General features: G+C 37.4%; 1 protein-coding gene across 4 annotated transcripts in view; it reads left to right on the top strand.

Annotated features, from left to right (window-relative positions):
- The window catches only part of LOC124164563 (serine/threonine-protein kinase OSR1), a 234139-nt gene extending 224720 nt beyond the window's left edge, over positions 1 to 9419 (top strand). For all 4 annotated transcript variants that reach the window (XM_046541934.1, XM_046541933.1, XM_046541936.1 and 1 more), the window contains 3 exons: positions 1015 to 1358; positions 4406 to 4592; positions 7613 to 9419. In XM_046541934.1, coding sequence (XP_046397890.1) covers positions 1015 to 1358; positions 4406 to 4592; positions 7613 to 7690 — 609 coding nt within the window. In that variant the 3' untranslated portion in view covers positions 7691 to 9419. The remainder of the gene's footprint in view (positions 1 to 1014; positions 1359 to 4405; positions 4593 to 7612) is intronic.
- The last annotated feature ends 6355 nt before the right edge of the window (positions 9420 to 15774 follow it).

The raw sequence follows: 15774 nt of genomic DNA on the forward strand, positions 1-15774 counted from the left end.
TTAATATAACTAGAAATTTTTCAATGCACCATTTTTGGCTTTCTGTGGCTTTGCATCCGTGCCTTGTGGTGGTGGTATCAGATTGTGGGTGTATGTGGTGAAGGTTGTAAAACAATGTTGTACATTTTTATTTTGTACTAGTGTTTACTTTCGTTCAATCTGCTTATCTATGATTTATTCCCTAGCTCATCATCTACTTTTCTTGCATATCCTTGAGGGTACCTGATTTCCATTCTTCTGCTGTAATTCATGAACCTTTCTTTACTATGCGTGGGGGTTTGGTACACATTCAGCCACCCTAATGAAGTAAACTTCATCGTGGTATTTGTTGTAACCTTGTACAGCATAATGTGATTGTATTTTTTATGATAATTATGCAAGCAATACATACATATTTATCTATTGTTGATTTGGCTACACTTTCATGTTTTGAGATACAGTTAAACCTCGATTTTACATTCCCCCATTATACATTTTCCCCGATTTTGCACCATTTTTATCAGGTCCCAAACAATACCGCCATTAAATAATGATACTCTATTTTACAATATCCTCAATTTTGCACTTTTTGTAAGTGGTCCATTCAAAAGTGTAAAATAGAGGTTTCACTGTACATGGTGAGGCAGAAGCAGTTTTCAAATTTTTTTACAAATGCCTCACCTGGAAATAGTTCTTGCTGCATAACAATGAAATGTAAGAGACTTATGAGACATTTCTGAAATTTGTTTGGTGTTTATCATTGATCTCCCTCCATATATGTTGTTGTTTATATCTGAGATTAAACTTGATTTTTCACCTTGGAAATGTCTCTGTCATCTAGGAGACATATTGTGGTCTGAAGTTGGGAAATTGAAAGGCTGCCATTGTAATATTGAGATGCATGGCTAGCATGGAGAAGGAACGGGGAAAAATTTGGAGAATCAAATATCACTTATTATTTTTACAAATTTGAAGGAACTTGTATAAAGTTTTCCCTTTTCATATGTACTGATATGAGTTGCTCTCTTTTGGCAGTATGACAAGGAAAAGCCAATGAACAACATTGAGGGAGGAGGATCGTCAGGTAGTGAAAAGGATCCAACGGAGACAACGGACACCGGAAGTGTACAAGGAGTCCCTGGTGTCCTCGGAGATGATCACCATTCACCAGCCCACATGGCACAGAAGCAAGGAACGCCCATCATGACGCCGAAGGCTCCAGGAACCCCAAAGCAGAGGCAAGCACAGCAAACGGCTCAGCCCCAGCAACAGCAGCCTTACATGCAGCCTCAGGCTGTAGCATCTGCCCCTGGTGTCTTGGAGTCAGAGTCCGCTGCTATGTATGAAGCTGCCCCAATCAATCTAGTACTCAGGATGAGGCAAGTGTTATAAGTGTATTTTATTTTATTTATTGACGAAATAAATTTATTTCACCATTGGCAGTACCCACATCTGCAAGGCTAAAGTCAAGTACATATAAAATTTATAAACAATGATATAAATTCATGAATATTGAAATTACCAGGATAAGATTCTTGGGAATTCCCAAGATAATCATTTAACTATGTTATGTACAACATCAAAACAGCTTCCAGGGGGTTAATAAATACTAACAGAAGCATGGAAAAAAATAGGCAATTCTACATCTACATAATACCCCGCAAGCCGCCTAAAAGGCGTGTGGCAGGGGGTGTTAGGACACCAGCCGTTTACAGCTATTAAAAAAAAAAAAAAAGAAGTGCTCTAACGAGGTTGGGACAAGCGTTTATTAAAGTCCTTTATTGTTCGGGGGAAAAATGAATTCCCATATCTATCCGTTCGGCAAAAAATCTCTCTTAATTTATCGCTTCTGTCGGACCTGGAAATATAGTGTGGCTCTAAGATTATGTTCTCTGTATCGCTCTTAAAGATATCCATTCTTAATTGTTCAAGCAATCTAAGCCTAGCGCGCAGCCTCCGAGTCTCCAACGGCTCCCAGCCTAATTCGCTTAACATCTGGGTAACGGCCATCTAGGAAATTACCTTACAATGCATCCTCCAGATATTCATTAACACTGTAGTAGCATTTTTCAGCTAGGAGAAGTTTTAGTTTCTTCTTAAATACGGAGAGTGAGTTGCTATTTTTTATTTCTTCGGGAACTTTATTGTAAAGAATCAAGCGGAGTGGTTGGGACCTTAAAGACAGAGAGAGCTGGAATACTGGTTTGTGTGGATGTTATTGTGCTATGCATGTAGCTCTTGTCTTACTGTGGAACTTTGATTGCATTTTTCAAGGGAATGAACTAGGGATGGGTCGATTCCTGAATTTTAGTGATTCCAATCCTTACATTTCGATTCTGATTCTACCAATACTGATGCCATAGGCGGTTTTTTTTTATTAAAATGTTTTAATAGATTTGAGTTAGATTTTGAAGTTCCACCATGAGAAAACCTTGCGTGTCAGAGGATACATGCGGCAATTTGATTATATATAAGATCAATATGAAAATGATTCCACACTATTGAAATTAGGCTTTAATTTATTAGGCTCCAAAAATTAGGCTTGAAATAGAAGTATATGAGTCCACATTGCAATGTAAAAGGAAACCCAATGCATGTGCTACGTAAAACATTTCGTGTTGGGACACGGAAATAACATTATTGAAAGTAGGCTTCTGTTTGAAAAAAAATGAAAAACAGCAGAGATCAGATCCACATTTCAGAAAAAGATTTCCACACATAAAGACAAAATTTTCAGTGATTGAATAGGCTGCTTCTGTAAAATGTAAAGCATAAACAAAACATAAAAAAATTGTCGACTTCGAGAATCGATCCTGGACCCTCTGGGTGATACACTGTAACTACCGGGCTGCTTTATATTCTTGGTCGTGGCATGTTTCTTAGGGAATATATTAGGTCTGTAAATATTTAACAGCATTTTTTGCTAAAACTATATTTAAGGGGTTATATACCCCCATACGGGGTGATTCGTGGACTGCTCCCGATGACCTACAAAACTACAAAGTTTGATTGAAATCTGAGACCCAATTTTGTGACACTCCCCTTGTCAGTAGAAGTCGATGACAGCGTCGTGCACCTAGAAAACTTATGTATCTTCAATGCCACTATGGGACTGTGTTTTTTTTTACGATTTAACATTCAACTCACTTCTGTAAGCATGACTGTGTTTGTGGGTTGCAGTATTACTGGAACATGAATCGAATTTTCACCTTGGTAAATACTCATTTTCAATTTCAATTTTGGGCATAGAATAGAAGAATCAAGGAATCAAATTGACCCATCACTAGAATGAACAAAAAACAATGAAATTTCGAAGTGATACAGGAAATTTTGCCAACTTAAGTACATAGTTAGTAGCAATAGTTGTATTCTACTCGATCATTTTCATACTTATTACCATCAACAGTCCTCATTTTGATGACTGCCAAGCCGCATCTGTTGTTTATAGTTGACTACAGTTGTGAAAGCCATCCTGCTTTTGTCTTCAGGTCAAAGATGAGAAATTTTGATTTTTCGCCGCCTTATATAGCACTGGCCGTCCACCGCCTGTGTGCTGTTGGGTCAGTACTCTCTTCCACAGGTTGTTGATACGAAGGAAGCATGACGTGGTCACAAGGTTCAATTGTGTGACCAAGATACAAACCATTGTACCTGGGGCAAAAGATTGTATCTCACAGGAACTATGTGAAGGCATGCACAAAGTGCCATGTTCCTGCGGAAGATCATATGTTGGAGAAACATGCTGAGGAATGGCGACAAGGATGAAGGAGCATGTAAGAGCCACTAATCAAAAACAACTGCACTTGTTAGCCATTGCAGAGCATGCATGGAGTAGGGCGGGCCATAAAATTGATTTCGATTGAGGGAAAATAGTGGCAAAAAAGAGTCGCTACTATCCAAGGCAGACTGGGGGAGCAATAGAAATTCATAAAACACCAAATATTAGAGGGGACAATGGCTACCCAATCAGCAACGTGTGGAAGAGAGTACTGACCAAACAGCACACAGGGGGAGGATGGGCAGTGCTATATAAGGCGGCAAAAAATCAACACTTCTCACCTTCGACCTGAAGACAAAAGCTGGATGGCTTTCAAAACTGTAGTCTACTATAAACGACAGACGCGGCTGGAGAACCCGTAACTTGGCAGTCATCTTGTACAACGCCGCGGAAACCTACGCACAAAGTCCTCATTTTGGTTTAATGCTGCTAACCTATGGATACTCATAGTTCTCACCTTTCATTTCCTTCATCACATGTTCCTTATATTTCATCTGCAGTCAAGCAAATTTTAAATGTAAGATCTTTTCCTTTAGAGAATATGCTATTGTTCTATTCAGGTGTATAGTGAAGTTCATAACCTTTTATGTGCATTGATTTTATTGTGTAAAGTTTCAATGTTTTTCTCTTCCTTTCTCCAAATAATAGGAATAGTCGCCGTGAGCTGAATGACATTCGTTTTGAGTTTGTGATTGGAAAGGACAGTCCAGAAGGTATAGCGTCGGAATTAGTGGGTGCAGGTCTTGTTGATGGCGGAGATATGGTTGCGATTGCAGCAAGTTTAAGGAAACTCATTGAAACAACTCCTTCATGTCGGGCTGTAACATTTCCATTGGTTAGTATGAGTGAAGTGATGATTCTTATGTACCCTACTTATGCAAGTACCGCTCTTTTTTCTCATATATTTGGGGAAAATGACATAGGGGGGCTGTATTTGAGTGTAAGTGACTTATTAGCCTGTCTGAACATCTCCAACAAAGTATATTGGTCGATGTTATTATTTATAATTTGATAATTGATGGTTAATTTAGATATTACTTGAGGAGGTGAGAAGCCATGGGGTACAAGTGATTTGTTTTATTAACCCTTTCAAAACAGTGGAGTTCTCTCCTTAGCATTACTGTTGGACTGACCCCCAAGGGACTCTGCATTTTTGCATGACATTCGGTAAGGAGGGTCTTGCAGATATGCAGGGTTGATTGATTTAAATCACTTTGATTTAAATCATAATGTGATCTATATGTTTGATTTTTAAAGAGTCAAGAAAAGGAAGCTGTAAGTGTATAATTTTGATTTTTATTTCTTAATTAATACAATGCGTCGACAGTTATCAGCACAATGGTTGCTCTAATGGTGGTAAATAGAAATGATACTGTAGGAATGCATGTAACATGAAAATTTAAAAAAATGGCTTTGGTTAGAATACTAGTGTATCCGTTGAAAAAAAAATGTTTTCTGATTTAACTTCTAAGCGTAGGCACCATACAAAATTGCAATTACAGAATTTTTCTAAACTCCATATGCTTTAGAACCGCATAATATAGCACATTTGATACTTCCAATGGCAACTTTATATTATGCTGGTGTAATTTTTAATTTGATACCATTGGCATTTCCATAGTTCTCTCCCCTGATTGACTAAATGTTGTATTAAGTTTAGAGTATGTTGCCTCTTATTGTTTCTGCAAACGATCATTCTCCAATATATGCTGCCTAAATAGTTAGTTTTGCAAATAACTGAATTTTTGATGAATGGAGAATCATAAAAATCTCATTTAAATCAATAAAATCTGATTTAAATCAATAAAATCAACAAAAGTGATTTTTTTAATCATGATTTTTATCAACCCTGCAGATATGTAATCACACACTCTCAGCACCAACCTTTTTTGACCATTCCTAGAGGGGACTACACATTACCTCCGACTCCTAGGGTAGTTGGGCTCCATCCTTTCTGGGTTTATAACTCCATTAGTGGCATTGGTCAACTCATGCTTTGTTTATATGAATTAGCTATATGGATAATTGTTGCTTGCTCATAAATTGCAGACTTCGAATTGAATTCCTCATATTATTCTGAGAATTGTCAAATTTTGAACAAAGCTCTACGGTCAATATTAACAGATTTAATGCATCAACAATTTCCATGTTGATGTTTATACTGAAATTGAGATATAAGTTAATATTTATGGTATAATTACGTTTCAAAATTGTAAACGCTGCTCAAACGATTAAGAATTCTATTCTTAGTTGATAATTTTTGAGAAAGTAACAAATACCGTATTTCTACGAACATAGTACCCCTCTGAATATAGTACCCCCTAATTTTGAGGCTTCAGTTTCAGGAAAAAATTTAAAAAATGCGTTTTAAATTCAGGAAAAATTTAAAAAATGCATAATGCATTATGAATGATGGGAAAAGCCCATGTGATGTCATTCTGGTTCCGTCTGTTGCCGTGTGAGGCCACCTTGGAGCAAGGCTATGAGCACCGCTACGATGCAGGCTGCTAGCAGGTAGCAGAGTACCCTGCTAGCAGGTAGCACTTGGCTTAAATGTGGATCATTAATACCCTATCAAATGGAGGAAACTTTCCGACCATAGGCAATTTTAACAGGTGATTACATATTAAGAGATGTTTTCTGAGCTCTGTGCCTCATGCATGCGTTACCTGCAGCATCTAGGTCCCAGTGACATCACGTGGAGTGGCATCGCATGGTGCCAATCTGGCCTTTTTCAAATGAGGTTAAAATTGACCATGAACATTTGTCTAAACTGGGATTTCTGAAACCAAATAATTTGTATATTATGAATACACTAAAGTTGGGTAGCGAATCAATGCCTTTCGTTTTCTTTGATGAAGGAAACTACGCTATTGTACGCGACCGTGGTCCGTTACCATGAAGAGGGGTAATATGAGATGAGGGGTCCAGGTACCTGCTCCCAGATTTCGAGGGTATGGCCTAAATCCTGCTGTGTTGGGTCCCGAAACTAAGACTTCGCGAACCTTCAACCAACATAGAATGGGAGAGCAGGGAAGCATATATTTTTGGCATTCATTCGCCTGCATAGGAAAATTTTCAGCTTTCGTCTCCTGGGTCCAGAAACATTCCTACTGCATATTTTCGCCCTTATTAGCAAAAGGGGTACCTGAGTTAGGTGCAGACATTGATAGAGGAAATGCACAAAAATTGTTGGCCAAGCAATATGAGTGAGTCTCTGTTCATTGCTGACCTTGAGTATTAAATCAAATACACTGACTAAATATCTAGTTTATCTTGATTGTTTTCTTTACCTTTATTTCTGTACTTAAGAAAAAAAATCACTTATACCCCTTGGCTTCTCGTCACCTCATGTATGAAAATATCAGTGTTGGTAAAAAGTACTGCGGTTTAATGCTCACAACAAATAAATTGTTGTGAACATTTTCCTTCTATTGCGTGATCTAATGGGAACATACGTAAAAATATTTACCACTTTTCATCTCATGTGAAGTAAATATTAGATATTGAAGACCGATATTTCAGTGTTCATTTGCTGCAGTATAGACTGTAAAGTAAACACAGAGCATCTTTTCTGCTTTTGATATACATATTTTCACTCATTGATTCCTGATGGTTTCCCTTGCCAGCCCAGTATTAAGTTAAAGTAAAATGTCATAATAATCATCCATCAAGCTGTTTTAGTGGGACTCCCATTCCACTATACTCAAGGTTTCATCATTTCTTAAAGTTTTCGAAATTGTGAAGAGAGTTTTTAAATGCAAAATTTTAAGGGTCCTCTGAATGCTGCAGAGGACGTTTTCAAGGAAGTCTTCTGAAATTTTGTAGTTACAACTTGTCATCTTTTATTTTCAGAACTCGGGCTGTGGAGAAAATGAAGACCCTGATGACAAAGCCTTAATAGGCTTTGCTCAGATATCCATCACAGACTAACTAGTGGTGTGAGACCCGTGACTTGAAAAGAAAAACTGGTGCTTCGTAGTGGGCAAGAGATGATTACGTTACATTTGGGGGGGCGGTTACGTTGCTTGTGTCCTGTTGTGAAAATTCCCCACGCCAATGCCGCCGCCACATCTGACCACTCGACCTGCCTCCCTCGTATCTCCTCCCTCGGTGGAAAGGTATCCGTTCACCTCCAGCTTCTGTATTTTCCTCCCCTTCAACCCTATACGCCCCATTTCTCCAACTCAACCTGATTGGATTCATTGCTGACTGCCGTGACATCCATTAGGGATTATAAATCTACCCTCGTCAAATGTCCAATATCTTTGTTCACTCTGGCAGTTGCTATTGGATGATCCAGAGTCCCAAAAGTCTATTTGATGGCAACCCTGCAAAATGTCATTTTTTTATTCAAAAATTTAATCGTTCATAATGTCCTTAGATCAATAACAATAAAATTGTATGGTTAAGAGTGTCATATGGCTCACCAAGTTTTGAGGAAGAGTGTGACTTGCCTACCTTCAGTTCTTTTTTCGGAAACGCTTCTATGAATTTTCAATGTCTAGACTGCCATAGAATGCACATATTCCTTCTTACGGTGCCTGTAAATGCTTCCTGGATATTTAGTGAGATTAAGGTGAGTGGTTTTGTAAAACAAAGAGTGGAGACTAAGAATCTCATGTCATCTGAACTACATTCCCACTGGGAGGGAAGGAGGAAGGGATCTTAATTATATATGTAGCTGTAAGTGAAATGCCTTGTTAAACAGGAGCCCTTATTTTGGAGCAAACACCTTCAGTGCTTGGTTTTTTTATAATGCAAATCTATTCTTATTTTGTGTATGAAAGTGGCAATAATTACTCCTTGACTTCAAAGCATTGGTAGTGAACTGGTTTTGCATTTAAAGGGATTGCTTTAGGGGCATGTAGCCTTCTGGTTGTAGGTGTTAACTTAAGGTTGGTACTAAATCCTCGTGAAACTGTAAAAATGTGTCAATGCTGATTGAGTTGTGGATGTGACGTGCTAAGAACAGGGACTTCTTCGCTCTTAATGATGTCAATGAGATTGTGATAGCCAAGTACTTAAAAATGAAACAAATAAACATGAAGCAGTCTTATCTAAGAGGCCTTGTAAATGCTATTGTCAAGTGTATTAGGGTGGGGATGAAGTTTGGGACTAGTAGTGGTGGAAAGCAGTTTAAAGTTGCATTATTCCTTTGCAGAACCAAGCAACCAAGTTATGTTCCATGTTTGTTGAATTTCGTTTGTAACAAGCCATTGTGCTATGTGGGTAAAGACTCCTCGGACCATGAGTTTGCTTACGGAAATCTTTGTTAAATTTTTCTTTTATTTATGAATTCTGTAATTCTTTGTAGAGTATGAAAAAAAAATCTCTGATCGGTGGACTTGTTTAGTGCTATCCACATTTGTATATTGTGTATATATACAAATTTAGCTGCTGTCCAGAGTGTATTCTTATTTATTTTTGTGGGATTCCCCAAACTTTCATAATTTGCTTGGAGGTTACAGTGAATTGCAGTGATAGATTGGAGATGCCTGTCCATTACAGTTTTAAGCATTTGGAAGCTGTGCCGTTTCTCTCCAACTATATATTATTTTGTGAAAACTTGCATATCCATTAAGTAGATTTCTTCAGCGGTGGATGTATAGACCCTTAAAAAAGTGGCCTTAATTACAAATAAACGTGGAAATGCTTCTGATGTTGTTTTTAACTTCATGCCTATGCCCTTTAGTATGTACCTGTCTCCTCTAATATGTAATGTAGCATTGGTGAGGTCAGGGGTGGTCTGGGGTGCTTTGGGGCCCTCATTACTGGGGGATTTGGGGGTCCTCCCCCCTGGAAAAATTAAAGAAAATGCATGCCCGGAAATGGATTTTAAGGCTACTCTGGCTAGATGTAAGTTAATAAAAAAAATGGCAATTTCGTAAGAAAAAATGCAATGAAAAGTGGTAATGTCATAGCTTATAAAATTTAATAATCTTTTATGGTTATATTATCTGTTATTTAGTGAATTTGTTCCTTGAAACTGCTGAAATCTAAAAAAAAAACTAAAATGACCTTTTTGAATAACCCTCTCAAAATAGCATCAGATTCTTTTATCTTTTGACTCCATCATTTTATTTATTTTTATATGATTCTTTTTACATTGAGTATGTCGTAAATAAAGCAACAAATGAAAATTTAGAATTTTATAATTGTAGAAAAAATAACATTCGAGTGATCTGAGACTTTTTATTACACCTGTCATATATGCTTCACAAGAGACACGAGCGTTTTGGGGCCCCCCTAAGCTCTGAGCCCTCGGCCATTACCGACCTGGTCAGACCGCCCCTGGGTGAGATGTTAGTTGAATTGGCAGATAATAATCGTTGCTGGTGCAATGTAGTTTCTTACCACATTTAGCTTCAGCATAGTGTACTTATGCTCAGTAGCTTTGGAGGACTTGCATAGTAGCATTATAATACTTCTGTCGTTGCATTAAAGGGGTGTTGAATTAATACAGCAGCATAACATATATGAAATGCACATGAGGAACCTGGAAGCCAAGTGGTTAAAGTGCAATTTGCATAAATTTGGAGTTCCGTGTAGATAACGATTGGTGGTGAATCACTGATAAGTATATTATATGTAGATTCAGTCATTCCCTTGTATCCCTTTGCCACAACAATATTGTATACCCCACCAACCATTATATGTGTTTACATCCAAGTTTATCAAAATTGTACTTACATCCCTTAGCTTCTTTGGTCCTCACACAAGGAATAATCATCAATTATTTTTATCATGTCTGCATAAGTGCAAATCGTGTATGGAATGTATTTTTTTTGGTACATAGTCATATCTAGGGTATCTCAGGGTTTTTAAATTGTGTTCGTTTTTTTAATTTTTTGTAATTCAAGTTTTTTTTGCCAACTTTTGCAGTGCACAAGAATACATTTGGGATTAATTAACTCTTAGATTGAATATGAATAAAATTATTATCACCATTATTCTCTGGAACTATTTAAGTACAATTATTACGGTAATCCCCCAATTTTCCTTGCATTTGCTGGTGATTATGGTTTAAATTGTATTTCTAAATTGGGGCATTTATGGAGTTGAGGGGCATAATTCTTGCCTCCCATCAAAATCATTTTGCATGGCTTCAAGAGTACACCAAAAATTTGGGAATTGGCACTGTTGATGATTGGGATTATCTTGCTGTATTTTCGTGTATAAGATGTTAATATTCTTCTTGATCCTTGGGCATTATAATCATATGTAGATTTGGTAATTGCCTCTCCTTTTTGAGGTCATTAAATGGTGCCTTTATTTTTGTACTTCGTATATATGTATGTATTCAGTTTTCATTTTACATTTGAGGTTAGTATTTTAGTTACTCTGTGGGAACACCTGTTACCTGCTAATAATTACATTGTAATAGTATCACATTACCCTTATTAACTTTACTTGTTCTACTTACTTCCTGTTTCTTCTCTCCAATTAGATATAGAGATATGAAAAGTCTGTGTTACATATTGCTGAGCTTTCAGAGGTGTGTCGTTGAAGTATAAATTCATGCTCAACTTAGCCACAACATGCTGAGAATGGTTTTTCATCTTTTATGACGTAACTTTACTTGTATGAATTTAGTAGCTGATACAACAGCCTCTAAATACAGTACATATTCATTAATGGATAAACATGGTGCTGTTTGGCAGAGTTATTGAATTTTCAAACTGTGATCCCTTTGCTTATCCATTGAAAATCACCATGGGATTTGTGCGTAAAGATTTATGCTCTATATTTAATTGGGGCAGCATTTAAGGGGTGGGCATTGGGGGTGGCAAACATTTATTACATGACTAGGTTTATTGAAAGTATTTTTACAGCTGTAAGCATTTTCACTTCGCTATTTTGCTTGGTTATAGAATGGTCGTGAAAATGGACTGTGTAGGCTATCCTGAAGAGGACTTCATTGGTAAAATTGTATTAAATAACCAATTTTTTAGAGTTGTATCCACTCAGTTTAAACCCTCATTTGTGTATTCCATAATGCTTTCTGTTTATTCGATATATTTTAGGGTTTATCCCATAACCAGTTATGGTTATGATGTAGGTGGGCATTTATCAGATATGTCCGAGTATTAGGTATTTCCCTCGATTAACTGGGGTTCTTTACCCTTGGTTCATCACCCTCTTAATTTGCGTAACAAAATTCATTTAATTAAATTTTGGACCATACATTTTGATTACATTCGATCCTACTGCCTTCAGTGTACAACAATATTTCAATAAAATATCCTGAAAAATTTGCTGAAAATTTGTGAATACTGTTTTTAAACTTTTATTCAGAATAAAGCCTATGCCTTTGAATTGTGTTGATATCCATTCTTCTTCATTTTCCTAGCTCTTGTAAGGAACCTGATGTGATATTTAGAAAATCTATTGTACTTCTCAAATGAAAGGAGAGCTTTATTCCTGTAGTTTAACTTCTTTCCTTTGCTTTATTTCAATTAGTGTACAACATTCAAGCCCTAAGGTTCAAGACGTGAAGTAATGCTCCACTTGTTTGATAGAGCTGGTCTTTGTCACAAGTCATCTTGAGGGACTGTTGTTGAGAAAGATTCTTACCCAATATCCCTTTAGGGATATCCCACGGTAGGTGTTTTTAGAAGTCAGTAAATTGTAGAGGGCGATTTTATGTGACATTTATTCTTTGATGTGTCTACTTAATTGGTTATATTTTTTTATCTCCCTTTGATGGCTTTGGCATCTTTTCCTTCATCGAGAAGCAAGGTGCAAGTATCATCTGACCTAGAGGTGTGAAACTATGTTTCTTCTCCCAAGATTATCACCTTTGCCCAATGCTACTAGTCAGTGTAGTGGCCTTGACGTCGTAAAGTAAAAGGAGGTTCAAGGTCGGCGATAATCATGCAAGATTGCTCAAGTGAAAGTCTTAAGGCGCTGCTATGCTCAGAGAAGTTATTAGATGGATGAATTGAAAAAGGAAATATTTGATGAAATTCCCAGGAAATTACATTTTCCTAAAGTCATATATCAGAAATAAATAAGGTATGTGAAAATTTAAATTTTTTGAGTGTTGGTACAAATAGGAGTTATTTTTCTGTCTGGACTTTTGAGGAATAGGTTCATCTAGCATGAACCTTTTCCTCAAAAGTCCTGCATCGCGTATATTTTAACTTTAAGGGATATTGAGTGCCACTTTATGTACAGTACACTCCCGATTATCCGGGGTAATGATGGGGAGAGATGGCACGAATAATCGGAAAACACGGATAATCCAAACTTTCAGTTAAATGTCTTTTAATGTTCATAATTTACGTAAAACAAACAATATATTATTATTTATGCAGTTATTGTGTTGCTTTAGAGTGCTTCCAGGACTCCTTGAGAGCTTTCTTCGCCAGTTCGCGATCTTTTTTTTAGCGACGATAGCGTGGATGTACTCGTATTATTAATGCTTTGTGTATGGCCTGGTTTCGAAAACCACGCCTCCGTGGCTGTGTGATAACGGATACAGGAAAAAGGTTTGCACGAATGCTTCAAAACCACTGCTTCACGTCGCAAACTACACTGTCAGGCACTACGCCACGTACTCGCGTCTCACACAAGTTGCCCGGGTTGAAACTGCTGCAGGACTTGTATCCGTGATCAAGGAGCGCGGTCGCGCACTGCGAGGCTTGGAAAACAGGAACACGGTGCTCCCGTGAATGCAACTAGAGCGCGATCGCTCCCGTTTTACGAAGGGGATTCTAATGGAAATGATAAGCCCCGTATGTCCTAGCATTGATGCAGTAATTCTGGTGATTTTGCGTAGGATTTTTAAAAACAAAGATCGCGGAAAAATTGAGCGAGAGTGAAAATCATGCACGGATAATCCGCAACCCGGATAAACCGCAGCCGGATAATCGGGAGTCTACTTATATATAATATCCTTAAATATCTTATTTATAAAATGTACAATGGCACCTAATATTACTTAGTAAGATAAATAGATATATAAAATAATAATGTTTATTTTTCCAGATGTGATCTCTTGTTACAAATATAGGAATGTCGATTGAGGTACAATTAAAAAAATGTCACGTATAAATGAAGAAATTCATCCACCGAGTAAAATTAATATTTTTCAGAAGAAACTCACGAAGCTTGCATTTGAAGGAGGACATAGTCTTTACCCTCTTTAACTTAACTAAAGCATATCAAATTACAATAGGCCCATGTGCAAGGGCATGACCTGAGTTTTTAGGTCTTATATATGTTTGGTGAAGACTGGTAGAACTCCTTGTTGTATGAAAACAATGATAGTCGTCATTGGCTGCATCATTGGAAATATTCTTTTAGCACAAACAGTTTTGGCCTGCATACACCCTGATGGGAGAGGTAAAATACTAAATTTATGAAAAAGAGATTTACATGGGGCGTAAACAGGTACTTTACCTAAAAGCCACGGTATCACCTTCTGAATTTCAATACTATTATACAATTGGGTGTAAAGCCCCAGAGAATGGTACTAAGCATCACCTGTGAGTAGAATTTACCGTTATAAATTGACAGTAGTTATGTATATTCTTACTTATTAGTTGTCCCTCTGCCAAAAATTTAGGAAAAATATTGATAATCTTGATTCAAAAGTATCTATTTTATCTTGATGTACAAATGTAGTCCAGTCCGTGTTGCCTAAAATCTCTGGGAGAAAAGTTCATTACAGGAGACTAAATTTGAGTGCCCTGTTAATTTGACTTATTTTTTTCCAAAATTGAATCCTCAATATTTGGTAGTGCTCTATGAGAGTCTCGTCTCGACAGTCGAGATGACACTTCCATTTCTTGGCATTGTTGGGACGAACATTCGGCGTGGCAAGAGTCTCGCCTGGGTCGGGAGTCTTGGCAAGACTCGCAAAGTCTCGACCCCTCAAGACTTTTTGACGCTCATCGAGACTTCAGGGCAAAGTGGGATTTTCTAATGAATAACACCATAAGTTGACAGTGGAGTTAACCATGTTTTCCTTTACGATACTTACGAATTTATTAAATTTATGAGTTATCCTCTGCATTCAATTTTTCTGCATGTATGATGTTTATTAAGATGAGGGATTTGAAAATATTTTGAGTATAATTTTTTTCCTTTTCCTGACCTCTATATTTAATATTACATTTTATTCTTGGAGTGTAGGCCTTAGAGGGCTATTACGAACGGCTCACTGCATGCTCACCACATTATGAAAACGCCTATAAGAAACTCGTCTACTTACTGTGGACGAGTTTCTTATGACTGGTGTGCATTTTACTATGTTCTCATTTGTTCACCGTCAATGTCAGCAAGTGGAGTAGTACCAATACGTGTGTACCTGCATTAAGTGCTAAAGAGTCAGTCATTTTTCATAGCACTGTGTTTATGTTAATGGTGCTTTGTGCAACATTTTTGAATAAGTCTTTAGGAGAGGAAATGAATTGCCGAATAAAAAATATAGGATGCCATTTAAAAAAGACCTACTGCTGTTCATGTCTTTGTAAATAACAAAGCTACAAGGAAGGCAATCATGCTGATTAATGTCCCCCTGACGGCTAATGAACATTTGCATGACACATTTTTGAATTTGCATCTGGACAAAAAGTTATTTCGGGGGGTCAAGATAAATGGGACACCCTGTATATCAAACCCAGACAAGATTTTTAGTTTTTTGTTTATTTCTCTGAGGCTTTGGGGGGGATACATCCCCTCATCCCCCCCCTAATAGTTACGCCACTGAGGGGAAGCATGATGACACAGGGGGTCCTCTGACTGAAGAGTGGTGGGTTCGAATCCTGGGTGACTATACCCAAGCAGCAATCAATATCCCCACAACATCCAGACAACATTGATTGGCGTTATCATATGACATCCGTGCAATATCCATTGTAAGCCAATTAACTTTGCATAGATATCTGTCAAATATCCAAAGGACCCGCCTCTTCTTCTTTGATCTTCGACTTTCTACCCAAATTCGATTTTTCAACTTCGATCTTGACCATTATTTCGTTCGATCCCACCGGCCTATGATAACGCCA

This window comes from Ischnura elegans, chromosome 8 (assembly GCF_921293095.1).
Source record: "Ischnura elegans chromosome 8, ioIscEleg1.1, whole genome shotgun sequence".
Classification (NCBI taxonomy): domain Eukaryota; kingdom Metazoa; phylum Arthropoda; class Insecta; order Odonata; family Coenagrionidae; genus Ischnura; species Ischnura elegans.